The 15693-nt window shown below is 63.4% G+C and overlaps 2 protein-coding genes across 2 annotated transcripts in view; one reads left to right on the top strand and one right to left on the bottom strand.

The window, feature by feature from the left end:
- GRAP (GRB2-related adaptor protein) overlaps nt 1-10990 on the top strand; it is a 25382-nt gene extending 14392 nt beyond the window's left edge. Inside the window, exons 4-5 of the mRNA XM_006107181.3 lie at nt 8540-8708; nt 10475-10990. Coding sequence (XP_006107243.1) covers nt 8540-8708; nt 10475-10660 — 355 coding nt within the window. The 3' untranslated portion in view covers nt 10661-10990. The remainder of the gene's footprint in view (nt 1-8539; nt 8709-10474) is intronic.
- Nucleotides 10991-11663: 673 nt separating this feature from the next.
- On the bottom strand, nt 11664-12975 carry LOC102431246 (sodium/glucose cotransporter 5-like). The gene is made up of 5 exons (XM_023747913.1): nt 12962-12975; nt 12675-12843; nt 12329-12544; nt 12042-12099; nt 11664-11929 (listed from the first exon to the last, which is right to left on the bottom strand). The coding sequence occupies exons 1-5, from the start codon at nt 12973-12975 to the stop codon at nt 11832-11834; spliced, it is 555 nt and encodes a 184-aa protein (XP_023603681.1). The 3' UTR covers nt 11664-11831.
- Nucleotides 12976-15693: the final 2718 nt, after the last annotated feature.

Here is a 15693-nt window from a genome sequence, read left to right as displayed (position 1 = left end):
CCCCCCCCAGGATGCCTCGGCCCCCTGGGGGCCGTTTTCCCCTCCCCCCCCTTAGCCCCCCGCCCCCCCCCCCCCCCCCGCTTCCTCCCACCCCCCGCTTCCTCCCACTCAGCGGGAGCAGAAATGGTAGTGCCCGTGCTGGCCGCCCAGGTGGTCTCCTGTGCATGGCGCCGCCCAGGCCTTCGCATGGCTCCGGGATTAGCTCCAAAGCCCAAGGTCACCCAGCAAAGCAGGGTCACAGGGAAGTCACCTGAGCAGCAGGAGGGGGTGGCCCTCCCAGCCCTGACTCCTCTCCACTCTCCCTCCTCCGCTAACAAATCAGGTGCCAAGCTTCCCTTTGTGCCTCCTGCACTGCCCTCCTCTGGCTTCTCTCTGTAAATGCAGCCAAGCTGGTGCGGGCCCGAGGTTCACACCCACATCTCAACCTGCTTACTGTGTGTGTGTCCACCAAGGAAGGGCAGGTCAGGGAGGAGTCAAACCCAAGGGGGAGGGGGGGCGGTGGCACCGCCTGGCCAGGGTGTTCGTGATGAATGAACGGGGGTGGTGGGGGGGATGTTTCAATGACAGGCGCATTCCACATGGTGGAGGAGGAGAGTATGTGCAAAGGCCCGAAGGTGGCCCGGCAGGCGTGGGCCTGGAGAGCAAGTTGGACCAGGAGACATGGCAGCCCTAGGGAGCCAGCACCAATGTTGTAGGGAAAGGACCTGGGAGTGCCCCCAAGAGAAATCCTGGCATATGCCCCCAGCAGCTCCCCCAGGCATCCGGCCAAGACCCCCACGGTTAGAGCCACAGGAGCTGCCGCCCTGCTGGCCATTTGCGCACCCACCACCGGTGGTGTCCTCCACCCTTGGTTTTGTCCAGCTGGGCCAGGGCTCCCAGGTCCCGCTCCCACTCGCGGCCCATCGTCTCTCACGGAGCCTTTCATTGGTCCCTGGCGGACAGCGGGCAGCGGTCAGAGAAGGAAGCAGACTCAGAACCGATGTGGCTAGGAGTGTGGGCTTCGGGGCAAGAACCTCGGCTCTGATACAGACGGCTGCATAACCCCGGGCGCGTTGCCCTGTGGGCCTGTCTCCGCCTCTGTAAACTGAACATCTGCGTAAAGTGTGACGCCTAGCACATAGTCAGTGCTTCGTAAATGCCGGTTACAGCAATTGTCATCACAGGAGCGCTTCCTGGCCCCGGCCCCGGCCCCGGGACGGCTAGAGAGGGTGGTGGCGCGAGGCGGGGGCCCGGCGCTTGCCTGGCTTCGCTCTGGACCTGCTGGGTACCAGCAGATCCCGCTCTCTCTCCTGTAATGCCCTCATCTAGAGCGAGGAGACAATGACCGAAGGCCATCCAGAAGGTGATGGCTGCAGGCTCATGGGCGAGAGCATTTCCTCCCTCGCCGGCTTGGCTCTCGGGGCCTCTCACCCCCCTGCATGCTACCTCCTGTTTGCTCCTGCTGAGCCCGTAAAGCTGTCAGAGTGGGTTTATGGGCCTCAGGAGCAGCAGTGGCCACGGCCGCTGGCCTTTACGAGTTTACAAAGGGCTGGGCCCTCCCCCTGCCGAAGCGCGTCCGAGCTGGCTGGGCGCCCGGCCTGCGCTGTGTGACTGCCGCACACTTCCCCCGGCTGCCGTGGTCTCCTCTGTCGTAAACGAGAATTTGTTCCCAAGCGAGGGGTTTGCTTCCTCTTAGGCGAGAGGTGCCCTGGACTCAATGCACGGCCTGCTCCGCCCTCGGGTCCCTGAGCACCCTCGTGCACAGGCCTGGCCTGCGCTCGGGATTCAGACACAAACCACAGAACAAAGCTCCCGTTCTTTGGGCTCTCGTCCCACTGGGATAAAAGGGACGATAAATGGTTAGCAAATTACACAGAATCCAGGAGGGCGATAAAGACCGATGGGAAAATGAAGCAGGAATGTAGGGGGCATGGTTTTATATGTGCAAAGACTGGGAGGAATTGATCCTAGAAACAGTTTACAGGTAAAACAAGCCAACAAACCAACAAACCAAAAACCCCTGAAGCTCAGAGCGGTGCAGGAACTGCCCAAGAGCACAGAGCGAGTAGCCGAGCTGGTGCCCATTGGCCCTGTGCCCGGCAGATTCGGCCTCCCCGGCCACCCGCCCAGGCCGGGGTGATGCCACTTCGCGTCTGCGGTGATGCAGGTAGCCCCTCCCTGTTCGCGGATGGGAAAACTGAAGCTGCAGAAGGGCCAGGCCTAATGGCGACCACCTGGGGGCAGTCAGCACCAGGTCCCTGCCAGGGCTGTCCTGTGACCCTACCCAGCCTGTTTCATCCTCCGGGCTGCCACTGTCACCTCTGCTGCCGCCGCCACCAAGCCAGAAAAACCCGCCGGGCAGGCCTGGCTGCTCGCGTCAGGCCTGACCTGCTCCTTGTGGCTTTCCCAACTGCCCCCGCTGGGTAGGTGGGTGTGGGGGTCACACACAGAGACAAATGCAGCCACAGCTGCTCAGAGAGGGATGCGCACAACGGACAGATGCCTGGCACCCGCGGGCCAGGACATGTGCACACGCGCCCCAGGCACTGCCCACCGTCCTGGACCAGCTCTGCGCCAGGCTCAGAGCCCCTCGGGCTGCCCTTCCCTGCTGCTCGGGAGGGCTCAGCCGGCAGGGCTTCTGCGCTCAGCCCCCTCCAGTCCGGGGTCCTGGTTCCCAGAGGTAGTCGGTCTGCATACCCACAGCTCCCTGGGCCGGGGGGGGGGGCAGGGGGGGGAGCTCTGGCGAGCCCACAGAGGGCAGCCCCCAGTGACGGCTTCTCAGGAGGCTTGAAGGATGGCTAAGGCCCAAGGCCAGGCAGAAAAGAGGAGAAAGGGTTCCTGGCGAGAGTCCGAGGTGAGGCCTGGGAGCCCGGGGGACAGGCGGGCTGGGCGGGAGACGCCCAGGTGCGGAGTCCTTGGGTCAGCAGATGGACATGGCCTGGCCGGGCCTCAGTCGGTGTGGTCACTGGTCAGGCCTGGACTGGCCCAGCAGGGGCCCCTGGCTGCAGGCAGGCCCCCTCTGGCCTGCTCTCCTCACAGGGACAGGACTCTGGGACGGGTGGGAGAAAGGACGAGACCTGCCCTTCACTGAGCACCACGCATTGAGGATTCTTGAATTTTCAGGTTGGAAGGTTCTAGAATTCCTGGGTCTCTTGCCCTTTTCCCACATCTCATCTCCTGTTCTCCACTCCCTGACCCTCCTATATGCTCAGAGAATGTTTTTTGTTGTTGTTTTTAAAATATTTTTATTGATTTTTTTCTTCAGAGAGAGAAAGAGGAAGTGAGAGGGAGAGAGGAGAGAGAGAGAGAGGAAACATCAATGATGAGAGAGAAGCATCAATTGGCTGCCTCCTGCACGCGCCCTACCGTGGATTGCACCTGCGACCCTGGCCTGTGCCCTGACCGGGAATCTAGCCACAACCTTTCTGAGCCACACCGGCCAGGGCAAGAATGCTTTGTTTTGAGTAACTTTCCAGGTAACAGGATAACCTTCAAACACCAAAATGTTCAAAGTTGTGGCCATTGGAGGTTGAGATCTTTTCCACCCACCACACCCTCGTCTGCCCTCACCTGGAGGAGAGGACCCCGGCGCCTCCCGCACGCAGCTCCGCGGCTCTGCCTCTGCCAGCGCCTCAGGCCTGAGCCCAGGCCTCTTCCCTGGCTCCTCGCCGCCTGGCGCTGGCGTCCTCACTCTGCTGCTTGGCTGACACTGCTCCGTGCACCATAGCCATGCACCAGGGCCGGAACCATCACCGAGAGGGACAGGACGCCGGGAAGTCACCGCGGCCGCTGCTCCAGGGAGGGTGTGGCCTCGGCAGCTGCAGGTCAGACAGGCAGGAGCCCTGTCCACGCGCCCCCTCCCATCCCAGGGACGCGAACAGGTGTGCCCGCAGCCCACACGCGAGCAGCCTCGGCACCTGGAGCAGTGCTTGCCGATGGCCCACAGGTGGCCTTGTCTTGGGTTCGGGGCCATTGCTCGCCATGATCAGAGCCTCAGCGTTTTGGCCTCAGTTCTGTGGTGGGACGGATTCGCTCTGGGCTGTACACAAGCCTGGGGGCTGGGCCTGCGTCAGGGGCTGGGCGCCTGGAGGCCGGAGCCACAGCTCAGAGCACCCTGGGGCTCCAGCCTGGGGCTGACAGGCCATTGCCTGAGTCCAGCAGCTCTCAGCGGGGCTGACCCTCGGGGACTGACCCCCTTGGGCTGTCTAGGTGGCTAGTGGGGGGCCTAGAAGCAGTTGGTTACAAGGCTGTGCAGGGGCCGAGGAGCCCACAAAGCCTGCCTCCAACGGGCTGAGCAGCTCCCAGAGGGTGGGCCCGTTCACCTGGGCCTTGACGAAGGAGTAGACGTTTGGCTGCAGAAGAATGTGGAGGGACTGGATAGAATGTGCAGAGGCCTGGAGGTGTGTGTCCAGGTGGAGAGAGAGGTGCTGCGTAGTTTGGACCCTTGACTTGGGCAGGTCGGGGATCCCACTCTGCCCTCTGCCCCCCACACCACGGGGCATTCACCTTAAACAACTCTTCATCTTAAATCTCAAACCTAACACAGCAGCCACCAGGGTGCCGGGGAGGCGAGCAGCAGGCAGGGTGGGCAGAGAGCAGGCTGGCAGCGCGGGACTGACATGCGCTCCCGTTCGGCCTGAGACCCCGGCGTGTGGGCCGCCTGGACAGACCCAGGCCGAGGGCCACCCGGCTTGTCAGTGCGCTGTGTCCAAAATCGTTTAACAAAATTGAAATTTAGAACCCAAGGTGTTTTTTTCTTTTTATTATCGAGTTTCCAGACCGGTATTTAGTTCTCATTTAGTCGCAAACAAAATGATAACCTATCTCCCTCCCAGGGGCCACCCCTGCCCAGTGCACACACCTGGCCGTGCCCAGAAGTCCCTCGGGGCCGCCCTGGGGGTGGCACCTGCACAGCCAGGAGTCCCAGGTCCCCCGTGCACTGTGGGGGGTGCCTCAGCGCCCCCTCCATGTTGCAGGGGAGGACCCGAGGCCCAGAGCAGTGAGCTGGGTGTAAGCCAGTGGAGCTGGGTGTGGAGGAGGGAGGGGGCCCCGCCTGGCCAGGCGGAGAGGACAGAGGGCGAGCCTCCTGGGGCCATAGCCCAGGTACGACGTGGAGGAGTAGCTCTGGACGTGGAATGACAAGATCTGGGACATGATTACCACAAGTGGGACCAGCATTATTGCTGCTGTTGTACAGTGATGACCAGTCGGGGGCACTTCACAGAGACACGTAGGAGCGCAGATGGGGCCCGGCTCTGGCCAGGTGCTGGCTGCACTCAGGGCCTTGGTTTCCTCACAGTAAAAAGGGCCCTATTTGCTCCTCCCCACCATGAGAGCCTGGCCACCTGCAGCAGGGAGGAGAAGCGCGGTGACTTGCTCCCCACCATCCTGACCCATCTGGCATCTCACCTGGCCTCCACCGGCATGTCCTGTCCTGGCCTGAATATGCAGCGAGTGGGAAGGCCCTGAGCAGGTCCCTCGGGTCAGGCCAGGCGGAGCAGGCTCCTCCCCTCTGGCCGGTTGGGAGAGGCAGGCGGTCTCCTCACTGAGCGAGAAGGCGTGTGAGAGGATGGGGTGGCCAGGCTTGGGCTGGGGGGCTGGGCAAGGGCAGGGGGGCGAGAAGGGGCCGCTGATTGCATCAGAGATTATAGAAGGAAAGAGGCCGGACATGCAGTTAGAGCCTAGTATTGAGTCTCTGGTGTTAAGAGTTTGTCCCAAGGGCAATGGGGAGCCATGGGAGGTTCTTTCTTTTAATTATTAAACTAGAGGCCTGGTGCACGGATTTGTGCACCGGTGGGGTCCCTCGTCCTAACCTGCGGGGATTGGGCTGAAACTGGCTCTCCAACATCCCCCGAGGGGTCCTGGATAGCGAGAGGGTGCTTCTCAGGTTCTCGGCAGCTCCTGCGTTGAGTGTCTGCCCCCTGGTGGTCATTGTGCGTCATAGCTACCGGTCTGGCGGTCGGAGGGTCGCTTAGCCTTTTATATATATAGACTAGAGGCCCGGTGCACAAAAATTTGTGCACTCTGGGGGCAAGGGGGGGTCCCTCAGCCCGGCCTGTGCCCTCTCGCAGTCTGGGACCCCTCAGGAGATAACGACCTGCTGGCTTAGGCCTGCTTCTGGGTGGCAGAGGGCAGGCCCAATCCCTAGGTGCAGCCCCTGGTCCGGCTCAGAGCAGGGCCGATTGGGGAGTTGGGGTGCTGCCCCCTGTCATGCACAGAGCAGGGCGGATTGGGAGGTTGCGATGCCACCCTCAGTCACGCTCAGGGTAGGGCCGATTGGGGGGTTGGGGCACCGCCCCCTATCACACTCAAGGCAGGGTCAATGGGGAGGTTGCGGCGCCACCCTCTGTGATGCACAGAGCAGGGCCAATCAGGGGGTTGGGGTGCTGCCCCCTGTCACTCACAGAGCAGGGCCGATCAGGGGGTTGGGGCGCCGCCACTGTCACACTCAGGGCAGGGCCGATGGGGAGGTTATGGCTCTACCCCATCACACACAGAGCAGGGCCTGTGGGGGGGGGGGGCTTGGGGCGCTGCACCCTGTCACACACAGAGCCTCAGGGCGATCAGGGGGTTTGGGCGCTGCCCCCTGTCACGCTGATCCGGTGCCAGGAGGCCTTGCGGTTCCGCTGATCCCGGTGCTGGGAGGCATATTACCCTTTTACTATATAGGATAGAGGCCTGGGGGCCGGCTGGTTTGCCCTGAAATGTGTCCTGGATCAGGGTGGGGGTCCCCACTGGGGTGCCTGGCCAGCCTGGATGAGGGGATGATGGCTGTTTGCAGCTGGTCACACACCCTTCAGGGTGGGGGTCCCCACTGGGGTGCCTGGCCAGTCTGGGTGAGGGGCTGAGGGCTGCTTTCAGGCTGGCGGTTGTTGATTGAAGCTCCCAACCGCTCCTTTTTTTCTTTTTTTTTTTTTCTTCTGGGCCAGCTTTAGCTCTGGCTCTAGCTCTGAGGCTTCCGCTGCTGGTTTGTTTGCCGTTCTATAATCGAAACAATGTATAACTTCAGCTCTGAGATCCCGGCCTATATTTGTTAGACTGTTTCAAACTGCCAGCTCAGAGGCCGGCAGCGGCAGGCTGGGAACGTTGGAGTCTGCAGTCCCTGGAGCAAGCAAGCCTCATGTTCGCTTCCAGCTGCCTGGCTGCCGGCCGCCATCTTGGCTGACAGTTAATTTGCATAAGGATATGCTGATTAGCCGATGGGAAGGGTAGCGGTCGTACGCCAATTACCATTTTTCTCTTTTATTAGTGTAGACTAGAGGCCCAATGCATGAAAGTCGTGCAAGAGTAGGCCTTCCTTCCCCTGGCTGCCGGCACCGGCTTCCCTCTGGCACCCGGGACGCAGGCTTCCCTCGCAGAGGGAGGCTCTGCCCACCCGCCACCCATGGCAGCCCACCGGTGGGTGGCCTGGGCCTCCCTCTTTGGGGTGATCGTGGAGCCCCCTGATGGATCGCCCCGCTGGCCAGTGGCCCGAGCCTCCCTCTGCAGGGTGATCATGGGCGATGGCCGGGCCCCCGACCAATCACATCGCACCCTCCTTGGCTGGCCTGGGGCCAGTGGGTGTCATAGCGTGGTCCCGGATGGTTGTCTGGATGGTCTTTCCGCTGTTCGGCCGTCCGGTCGATTTGCATGTTATGCTTTTGTTATATAGGACTGATTGGGGCGACATTAGTCAACATGAACATAGGTTTTAAGGGCAGGTTTCTATGTTACAAAGATCTGTATATTGCACTGTGTGCCCACCACCCAAAGTCAAACCTGCTGTCCTCATACTCGTATATTCCATAGAAGGTCCTCGAGGTGGGTGTGGGTGGGAGGGACAGAAGCATCCAACGTGCCTAGGCTCCCCTCCCACCCACAGGCATAGGCCTGAGTCAGGGCGGCCTGAGGATTTGCTCCTCAAGTGACTGCAAGAGCCAGGAGGGGACGCAGCAGGAGGAGAAGGGAAGGCTGAGGGGGGTGTTAAGAGAGGAAATGGCCCTAGCGACCCGAGGGGCGCAGTGGTTAGAGCGCCGGAGCACCGGTTTGATTCCAGTCAAGAGCATGTACCTCGGTTGCATGCTCAATCTCCAGCCCAGGTCGGGGTGCATTCTGGAGGCAACCAATCGATGTGTCTCTCACATCGATGTTTCTGTCTCTAGACTCCCTCCCACTCTCTCTTAAAATCCACAGAAAAACTATCCTCAGCTGAGGATTAACAAACAGAGAAAATGCCCCCAGAGAAACCTATTTCCTGTTGCCATGAGCCACAGTCGGCATTTTCTGAGCACTGAACAGAGGGAGGAGGCGCTGTGAGGAAACTGAGGTTCAGAGAAGTGATTTGCCTCAAGTCACACCGCAAGGAAGTGCCTGGCCCAGGGTCCACCCCTTAGCGGCCTCACGAGGTCTCACATGGAGCCTGGGCGGGAGGCCCGGCCTGTCCTCCCTCCTGCCCTTCTGAGCCCAGGTCTCACCCGGAAAGAGAAAGGCTGGTCCCAGGGCGAGAAGGGGAGGCCAGGGCTGGGCTGGAGTGGTCCCTGGCCGTGGGCCCATCCCAGTGACCATGGGTCCTCCCCTCCAGCTACGGGGACCAGGTGCAGCACTTCAAGGTGCTGCGTGAAGCCTCGGGCAAGTACTTCCTGTGGGAGGAGAAGTTCAACTCCCTCAACGAGCTGGTCGACTTCTACCGCACCACCACCATCGCCAAGAAGCGCCAGGTCTTCCTGCGGGATGAGGAGCCCCCACTCCAGGTAGGTGGGCAAGGCCGGGCGGGCGCCCTGCTGTGTGCAGGGGCCACGACACCTGCTGGGTCCAGGCCCGCCAGCTCCCCGCGTGGGAGGGGGTCCGGCCATGCTGTGAGGGTCTATGCTGGTGTCGCTGCAGGGAAATAAGCAAGGCTGGGAAGGAGAGGGGGAGAAAAGGAAGGAACCAACTGGCTATTCCCTGGGGCAAACAGTCGGGCTTGTTGTCAGTAGTGCATGGCACACAGTAGGTGCTCAATAAATGTTGAATGGCTGAAGGCACTGACACCTACTGAGCCTTCTGAGTGCCACGTACTGGACTGGGCTCTGCACGGGGGCTTCACTGTCCCCGCTGAGGAAGGAGAGTGAAGGGACTCACCCCAGGCCACCAGCCGGTAGCTCAGTCCTGCTTCCTGCCCCAGAGGCGCTGGCCTTGGGTGGGGTGTGGGCAGCGTGGGCGAGGTCCTGGCCAGACACGGTGTGTGTGGGGGAGGTTGGCCACCCCGTGTCCTCGCAAGAACAGCAATTTGCCAGCCAGCCTTTCATCAGGGCTCGAGGGCCAGCTCTCATTAGGATGACGACACCTGCTAATGCGGTTATTATTCCCCATGTGCTCTTTTCCTTGGAAGGGGGATCGGCCAGGCAGGACCCCGAGACAGCCCGGGCTCTGCAGAGGGAGGAGGCTGAGGGAAGCCCGTCCAGCCTCTCCCTGGGCCCCAGCTGCCTCGTGCAGCACGACTTCAGGGCCAGGTTATCCCTCCCCTGGGCCTCAGTGTCCCCTCTGTCCCATAGGATGTGCCCTGGGATCTGATATTCCAGGGCGTCAGCAGTGCCTCGGACACGCCCCCCTACACCCCCTCGGGCCCCCCTGTCCCACCGGGAGGCTCCGCCTCCGCAGCCTGACCTGGGTCAGATCAGCCGTGAGCCTCCTCTGGGCCTCCGTACCCCAGACCTTCATCCCTCCCCTCGCTGCCTGGGCCAGCTCTGACCCTGAAGAGTGTGAGGGAGCCAGCATGGAACTGGGGGCCCATTGTGAGCTCCCCCACGCCCACCACTTCCCTGGGCCCAGCCCTGGGATCGCCTACCCTGTGGGGAGATTCCAGAGCTGGCTCGGTCTCTCGGGACCCAGGCCGCCCCCTCCTTCCTGGGCAGAGAACTGCTAATTACAGCCGGTGCCCGATCCTATCTCCTGCTCAGCAGAGCCGGTGCTGGGAGGAGGTGTCCTGGTGTCGGGCTGAGAGCTCTAGTCCAGCGCCGTCCGAAGGTGGGGAAACTGAGTCCACAAGGGCAGGGACTTAACCACGGTCCCTTTGGGGCACAGCTGGGACTGGAAGCCAGGCCCGAGAGCTGGGGCAGCGCCAAGTGTCGCCTTCGCTCCAGAGCCTGGCCAAGGGCGACAGCAGTGGACGGTGGCCACACGTCACGCCACGGTCTGTGTCAGCCCTGGTGGTCTCGGGCCTGCAGTCCAGTTATCACGGCCGTGGCACAGCCAGGGAACCGAGACCCCGAACAGGCAGGGCCTGAGCCACAGCCCCTCACTGAGGCCAGGACCCGGTCCCAGCAGAGCCCAGGACAGCGCGGGCTCTCAGGAGAGGCAGTGTCTGTGTGGCGGCCATGGGGGTGGGGTGGGGCGCGGGTAGCAGGAGGCCCATGCGGGTGGGTGGCCATCACCTTGACCTCAATTCTGCCTCGAAAACATTGCCCTTCCCACCCGGCGGCAAATCCCCTCTCTTGTCCGGCCTCCGAGGCCCCACTAACACCCACTCCGCTTGCAGCCGCCTCGGACCGGCTTCGCCCAGGCCCAGTTTGACTTCTCGGCTCAGGACCCCTCCCAGCTCAGCTTCCGCCGCGGTGACATCATCGAGGTCCTGGAGCACCTGGACCCGCACTGGTGGCGAGGCCGGTTCTGCGGGCAGGTGGGTTTCTTCCCCCGGAGCTACGTCCAGCCCGTGCACCTCTGACCGGAGTGGGGCTGGGGCCGAGCCAGCAGACCATCTGTCCACAGGACGCTGAAGTCCAGAGAGACACCATGGACGCCCCTCCGGGCCCCCGGGGCTCGGCCCAGGCCTCGGTAGGGACACGGCCTCTGACGGCCCAGCCCAGCCCTCTGCTCCACATGAACCAGGGCTGCCCCGTGTCCACAGCCAACACCAAGTGCAGTGCCCGCTGGGCAAGGGGCGCTCCCGGGGTTCCCGCAGCCTCTTCCCACTGGTCACCAGCATTGTGACACCCTAGGGTGGGCTGACAGAGGCTCAGCCCACTCCACCGTCAGTGGCCCCACCCACCGGGCTCGCCCGCCTCTCCCTCAAAAGGACCCTGAGGTGTCTGGCTATTGGGGAGGTGGCTTCGAGGGAAGGGAAGGCGAGGGCGCTGCCCACCTGATGGCCTGGGCTCACTGGACAGATCCAGGTGGAGATCAGCTTCTCCAGCGCCCACCTGGGCCCCTGACACCGGGCGGCCGGGCCCTGAGGGCGCCGTGGAGAAGGCAAGGGGCAGCTGCTCCTCAAAATGGACAAGGCCTGGGGGCCGAGCCCTGGACACAGCCGCCGAGGAGGCTCGGTTCAGGCCCCGGCTCTGGCCAGGCCCCGGGAGCCGGGAGGACCTGCGGGCCAGGGGAGCTGGGCCTGGGCTGGACTCTGAAGCCCAGCAGCATGGGGGGCAGTCTGGGGAGGGCCCAGTTTGAGAATGGAACGCACACCCAGCAGGGGGTCAGTAGGCAGCGCCTGCCCCGAGTCTGGGCACCTTTGGGAGCAGGAAGAGAGGGGAACTCGGAAGCAGCTGGAATGCCAGGCTGGGTGGGGGGCAGTGAGAAGGGGGCCTATGGCACTGGGAGCAGATGAGACAGTGGGGCGCTCTCCCTCCGCCCAGGGGGGCCTGGGGCCCTCCGGACCCTGAGCTCTGGGGACTGCGCTGCTCCTGCCCTGGACCCACGGACGCAAAATAAAGACAGTAACAGCGTAGGAATGTCCTCTGAAATCGCCTTTTATTGCCCATCATGATGCCACTTTTGAAGTGTCACATTCTTTTCGCCCATTCCCTCCCTAATTTTTCAGGCTCCCGCCTTGCTGGCCGGGCAGCCTCGAGGGCTGGTGTCCTCATGAGGGACAGGGGCGGCCTCAGGGCCGGGCCACATCAGGCGAAGTAGGCGTAGAAGAAGATGTTGACGCACATGAGGAGGATGGCGTTGAGGCCACAGACCCGGGCCCAGAAAGCCTGTTTCCGGCTGCCAGCTGGGTGGGAAGAGAGGGATGCTGAGGACCTCAGGGCCACCCCCAGGGCCCTGTGCTCCGTGGCCCAGCCCCGGGGATGGTGTGAGAGGGATGCCCAGGGTCACGTGCGTACCTGTTTTGGCTCCTGGGGGCAGGTCCCTCCCTAGAGTCCACCAGGTAAGGTTCTGGATCTGCAGGGAATGGGAGGGGTAGGGTGGCAGGACGGGGAGGGGTGCGGGCTGGGAGGTGGACCCAGACAGGATCAGGGGTCAGTGATGAAAGAGGGCAGCAGAGGGCAGCTAAGTTCAAAAAGGGCCAGGGGCCAGGGCTATGTCAAGAGCTAGAAAATTCTTGAGTCAGAGAATTGGGACCTGAGTCAGAGGTTGGTAAGGGTCAGAGCCCGGGGTCAGGGCAGCTTACCTGAGCCCCTGGGGGTGGGGGCGTCAGCAGGCTTCCGGCCACCACCACGGCCCCGCTGAGTGCGAAGAGGGCAATGGCGAAGTGCAGGTAGTGGATGCTGCCCAGGACGGCAGGCCGAGTGTCCACGGCGCCGCAGGGCAGGGCGGGGTGCAGGAACTCCAGGACCAGCCTCGTGGCGCCCACCGCCAGCCCCACCATCAGGCCCCAGAAGGCCCCCTGGGGGAGGCAGGACAGCTGGGCTGCTGGACAAAGGCCCAGGGGACGATTCGAGCCAGGGGCAGCCCATCCAGAGGGGACCGAGGAGCCGGCCCAGGCCTGTCCCCACCCAGCTCTCCTCCACACCCACCTGCTCGTTGGCTCGCTGCCAGAAGACGCCCAGGATGAAGACAGCGGTCACCGGGGGGGCCAGGGAGCTGGTCACCGACTGCATGTAGATGAAGAGCTGCCCGCTGTTGGCACCCTGCAGGACCGGGATCCAGGCCACGCTCACGCCGATCAACACCACGATGACCAGCCTGCGGCAGCAGCGGCATCATCAGGAGCCCTTCCTCCCCCTCCCCTCCCCTCCCCGGCTGCCCACTCCAAACCCTCCCAAACCTGCCCCAGCCGAGGAGCCCTCCCCGCCACCCGCACCAGCTCCCATCCATGCGAGGCCCCTCCACGCAGCCACACTTCACCTGTTCATTCCACAAGCTCTTCAACAAGAGCTCCCCGGAGCACAGGGGCACTGTGCTAGGAGCCCCCCCCCCACCCCCCCCAGTGAGGGGGCGCTGTGCTAGGAACCCAGACTCTATAATGAGCGGGCCCTGGTCACTGCCCTGATCAGAATTGAGCAAAAAAGCAGATGAGCCTGTCACCCTGTCACCTGTGCTAAGGGCTGGGCTCAGGGAGCCCAGAGGAAGCATCAATCTAGGAGGGCTTCCAGGAGGAGGAGCCTGGAGCCTGAAGGGCGTGCAGCTCAGCTAAAGGGACAGGTTGTTCCATCTACTCCTCCCTGGCTGAGCACCCTATGTCAGCTGAGTGCCCCTCACCCCTAACCGGGAGAGGTGGGGGAGGTGGGGGGTGGATGAGACCTCCCGGAGCCTGCACAGCAGGCGTGACCGTGGTTCTGTGTGCGCTGGGGTGGGTCCGCCTGCCTGCCTGCCTCCCTTTTCCTTCCTGGGCCTCAGGGGGAGAGGGAGGGGGAAGAAGGAGGTGCCCCCTCGATGAAGGCTAATTAACCCTCAGCCTGGCAGGCAGGGGCCCTGCCCTCTTCAAGTTGCAGGCAGGCACCAGGGACCCCCCCCCCCACACACACACACACACACAGGCTCCCGAAGCCCAACCGCAGCCTCAGCACCTGCCCAGCTCAGCCTGGAGGGGCCCTGCCTTCTTGCTGCCTTTGGGGTTTCTTCTTATTATTATTACTGTTTTTTATTGAGAGGAAGGGAGACAGACAGACAGACAGACAGACATTGGGGATTGAGCACAGCCTGGGTGTGCGCCCTGCTGCCCCTTGTCTTCCTTCTCTGTTATTTGCAGATAGTGCTGAGGCCTCCCTTGTACGCTGCCTGGGTCTGGGCAGTCTAGGGATCCTGGGAGATCCAGAGCTCCCCCTCCCCCCCAGACCTGAGGGGCTCCCCTAAACTACGCTGCAGCCCAGGCGCACGCAGGGGCAGTCATCCTGTCAGCAGTGTGTGTGGGGGGAGCATCAACCCCCCCCCCTTTAGGCATAGGATGACGCTCAAGCAGCTGAGCCACACTGGCCAGGGCTAGGGTTTCTTCTGATTCAGCCGCCACCCAGCTGCCAGGGGGACCCCAAGGCCAGAGTTTTTCCTTCTGCCTGGAATACCCCATCTTCCAAGGCCCAGCTCAAGGCGTTCCTCCTCCAGGAAGCCTCCCCCCACCCCCCACACACTGCTGACAAGATGACCCTGCGTGCGCCTGGGCTGCAGCGTAGTTTAGGGGAGCCCCTCAGGTCTGGGGGGAGGGGGAGCTCTGCATCTCCAAGGATCCCTAGACTGCCCAGACCCAAGCAGCGTACAAGGGAGGCTTCTGCACCATCTGCCATTAACAGAGAAGGGAAGACAAGGGAGAGCGGGGGAGGGAGACACAGGAGCGAAGGCTGGGGAGTGGGCTGGGCCTGAGGCTGGCGAAGGTCAGGTCCCAGAGGGAGAGCTGTCGCAGCCCCTGGCCTGGGACACCTCCGCTGGCCACCAGCATGCCCTGCCGCCCGCCCGCGTGGCCTCCGCCCCAGGCTCCTGGGAGTGCTCAGGGGCCGGAGGGACAGCTCGGCCTGAGTGCGGGCCTTCCCTGGAGAATTCCCATTCCTCCTGGAATTGAGGCGCCGCAGATCCCAGACCCCACAAGGTAGGGCACAGCTTGAATGTGTTGCTTGAGGCAAGAGGAGGCTGGAGGTGTGGGCAGAGCTGAGCCTGGCCCTGGGCCTTTCCACGCCACCAAACTGGCCACTGAGAGGTGAGACCTGGAGAGGGCGCGACCTGCCCGACAGCCCGGCCCCAGGAGGGCAGGGAGGGGCGAGGGGAGAGGGTGGAGGGCAGGAGTGCTGACAGCAGCATCTGGAGCAGGAGGGCGAGGCTCCTTGTTTGGAGGCTCTGTGCCTGCAGATGAGCTCACGCCTGCCTGCTGCCCGGCGTGTCCCAGCAGGGCCCTTCCCACAGGAGCCGGCTGCTTGGCATCACCGGGGCCGCTGCCTGCAGCCCTGGGGGCCCCACCCTGCCGATGGGCGCCACGGCAGAGGGTGCAGGGTCGGCCACGCTAAGCACCGGAAGGCTGGGCCCTCCCCCAGCAGGCAGGAGCCGTGCGGCTCAGTGGGAGAGAGGAGGGGCCTGGGAGAGGGCGAAACAGTCGGACACGCGCACCCGGAGGCCAAGTGCTCATGCACGGCTGACTTCACCCGGGAACAGCCCTGCCCGCCTCAGGGTGGGGGTGTGACAGACGGGCTGTGACACAGCCTGGCAGGTCCCTTGTGGGAGGCGTTGAGGGGAGAGGGGCTCGTTCCTGGTCAGGGTATCAGGGAGGGCTGAGGAGGGGGCTCTTGGGGTGAGTCACTGCGGTAATGGACAGCAGGCTTGGAGGGATGGGCAGAGTGCGGTGGGGCCGGGGCACAGGGGCGGAGGGGCAGCTGCGGCCTGAGCGTGGTCGTTCCTGAGCCCGGCTGGGGCTCTCTTTGGAGCAGTGGGGTCAGCAGCAGGCTAGAGGCTCAGATTTGGGGCGACGGAAGGATCTCTGGGCCGACTGGGGGAGGGCGCCCCTCAGAGATGTCGCCAAGGGCAGGGGTGGGCCCCGGAGAGGGCTGGGGCTGTGAAGGGGCAGGAGACAGTGGGAGGTGCGGTGGACAGGATTTCCTGGCCTCTTCTCTCCTT

This window comes from Myotis lucifugus, unplaced genomic scaffold (genome assembly GCF_000147115.1).
Source record: "Myotis lucifugus unplaced genomic scaffold, Myoluc2.0 scaffold_1050, whole genome shotgun sequence".
NCBI lineage: Eukaryota > Metazoa > Chordata > Mammalia > Chiroptera > Vespertilionidae > Myotis > Myotis lucifugus.
This window is presented reverse-complemented; position numbering and strand designations above follow the sequence as displayed.

Excerpts from the sequence above, each read along its gene's own strand:
- LOC102431246 (XM_023747913.1), bottom strand. Across the intron at positions 12,545-12,674 it reads GGCAGCGAGCCAACGAGCAG|GGGGCCTTCTGGGGCCTGAT; the intron begins GTGGGTGTGGAG and ends TGCCTCCCCCAG. Across the intron at positions 12,100-12,328 it reads CCCCACCCCCAGGGGCTCAG|ATCCAGAACCTTACCTGGTG; the intron begins GTAAGCTGCCCT and ends CATTCCCTGCAG.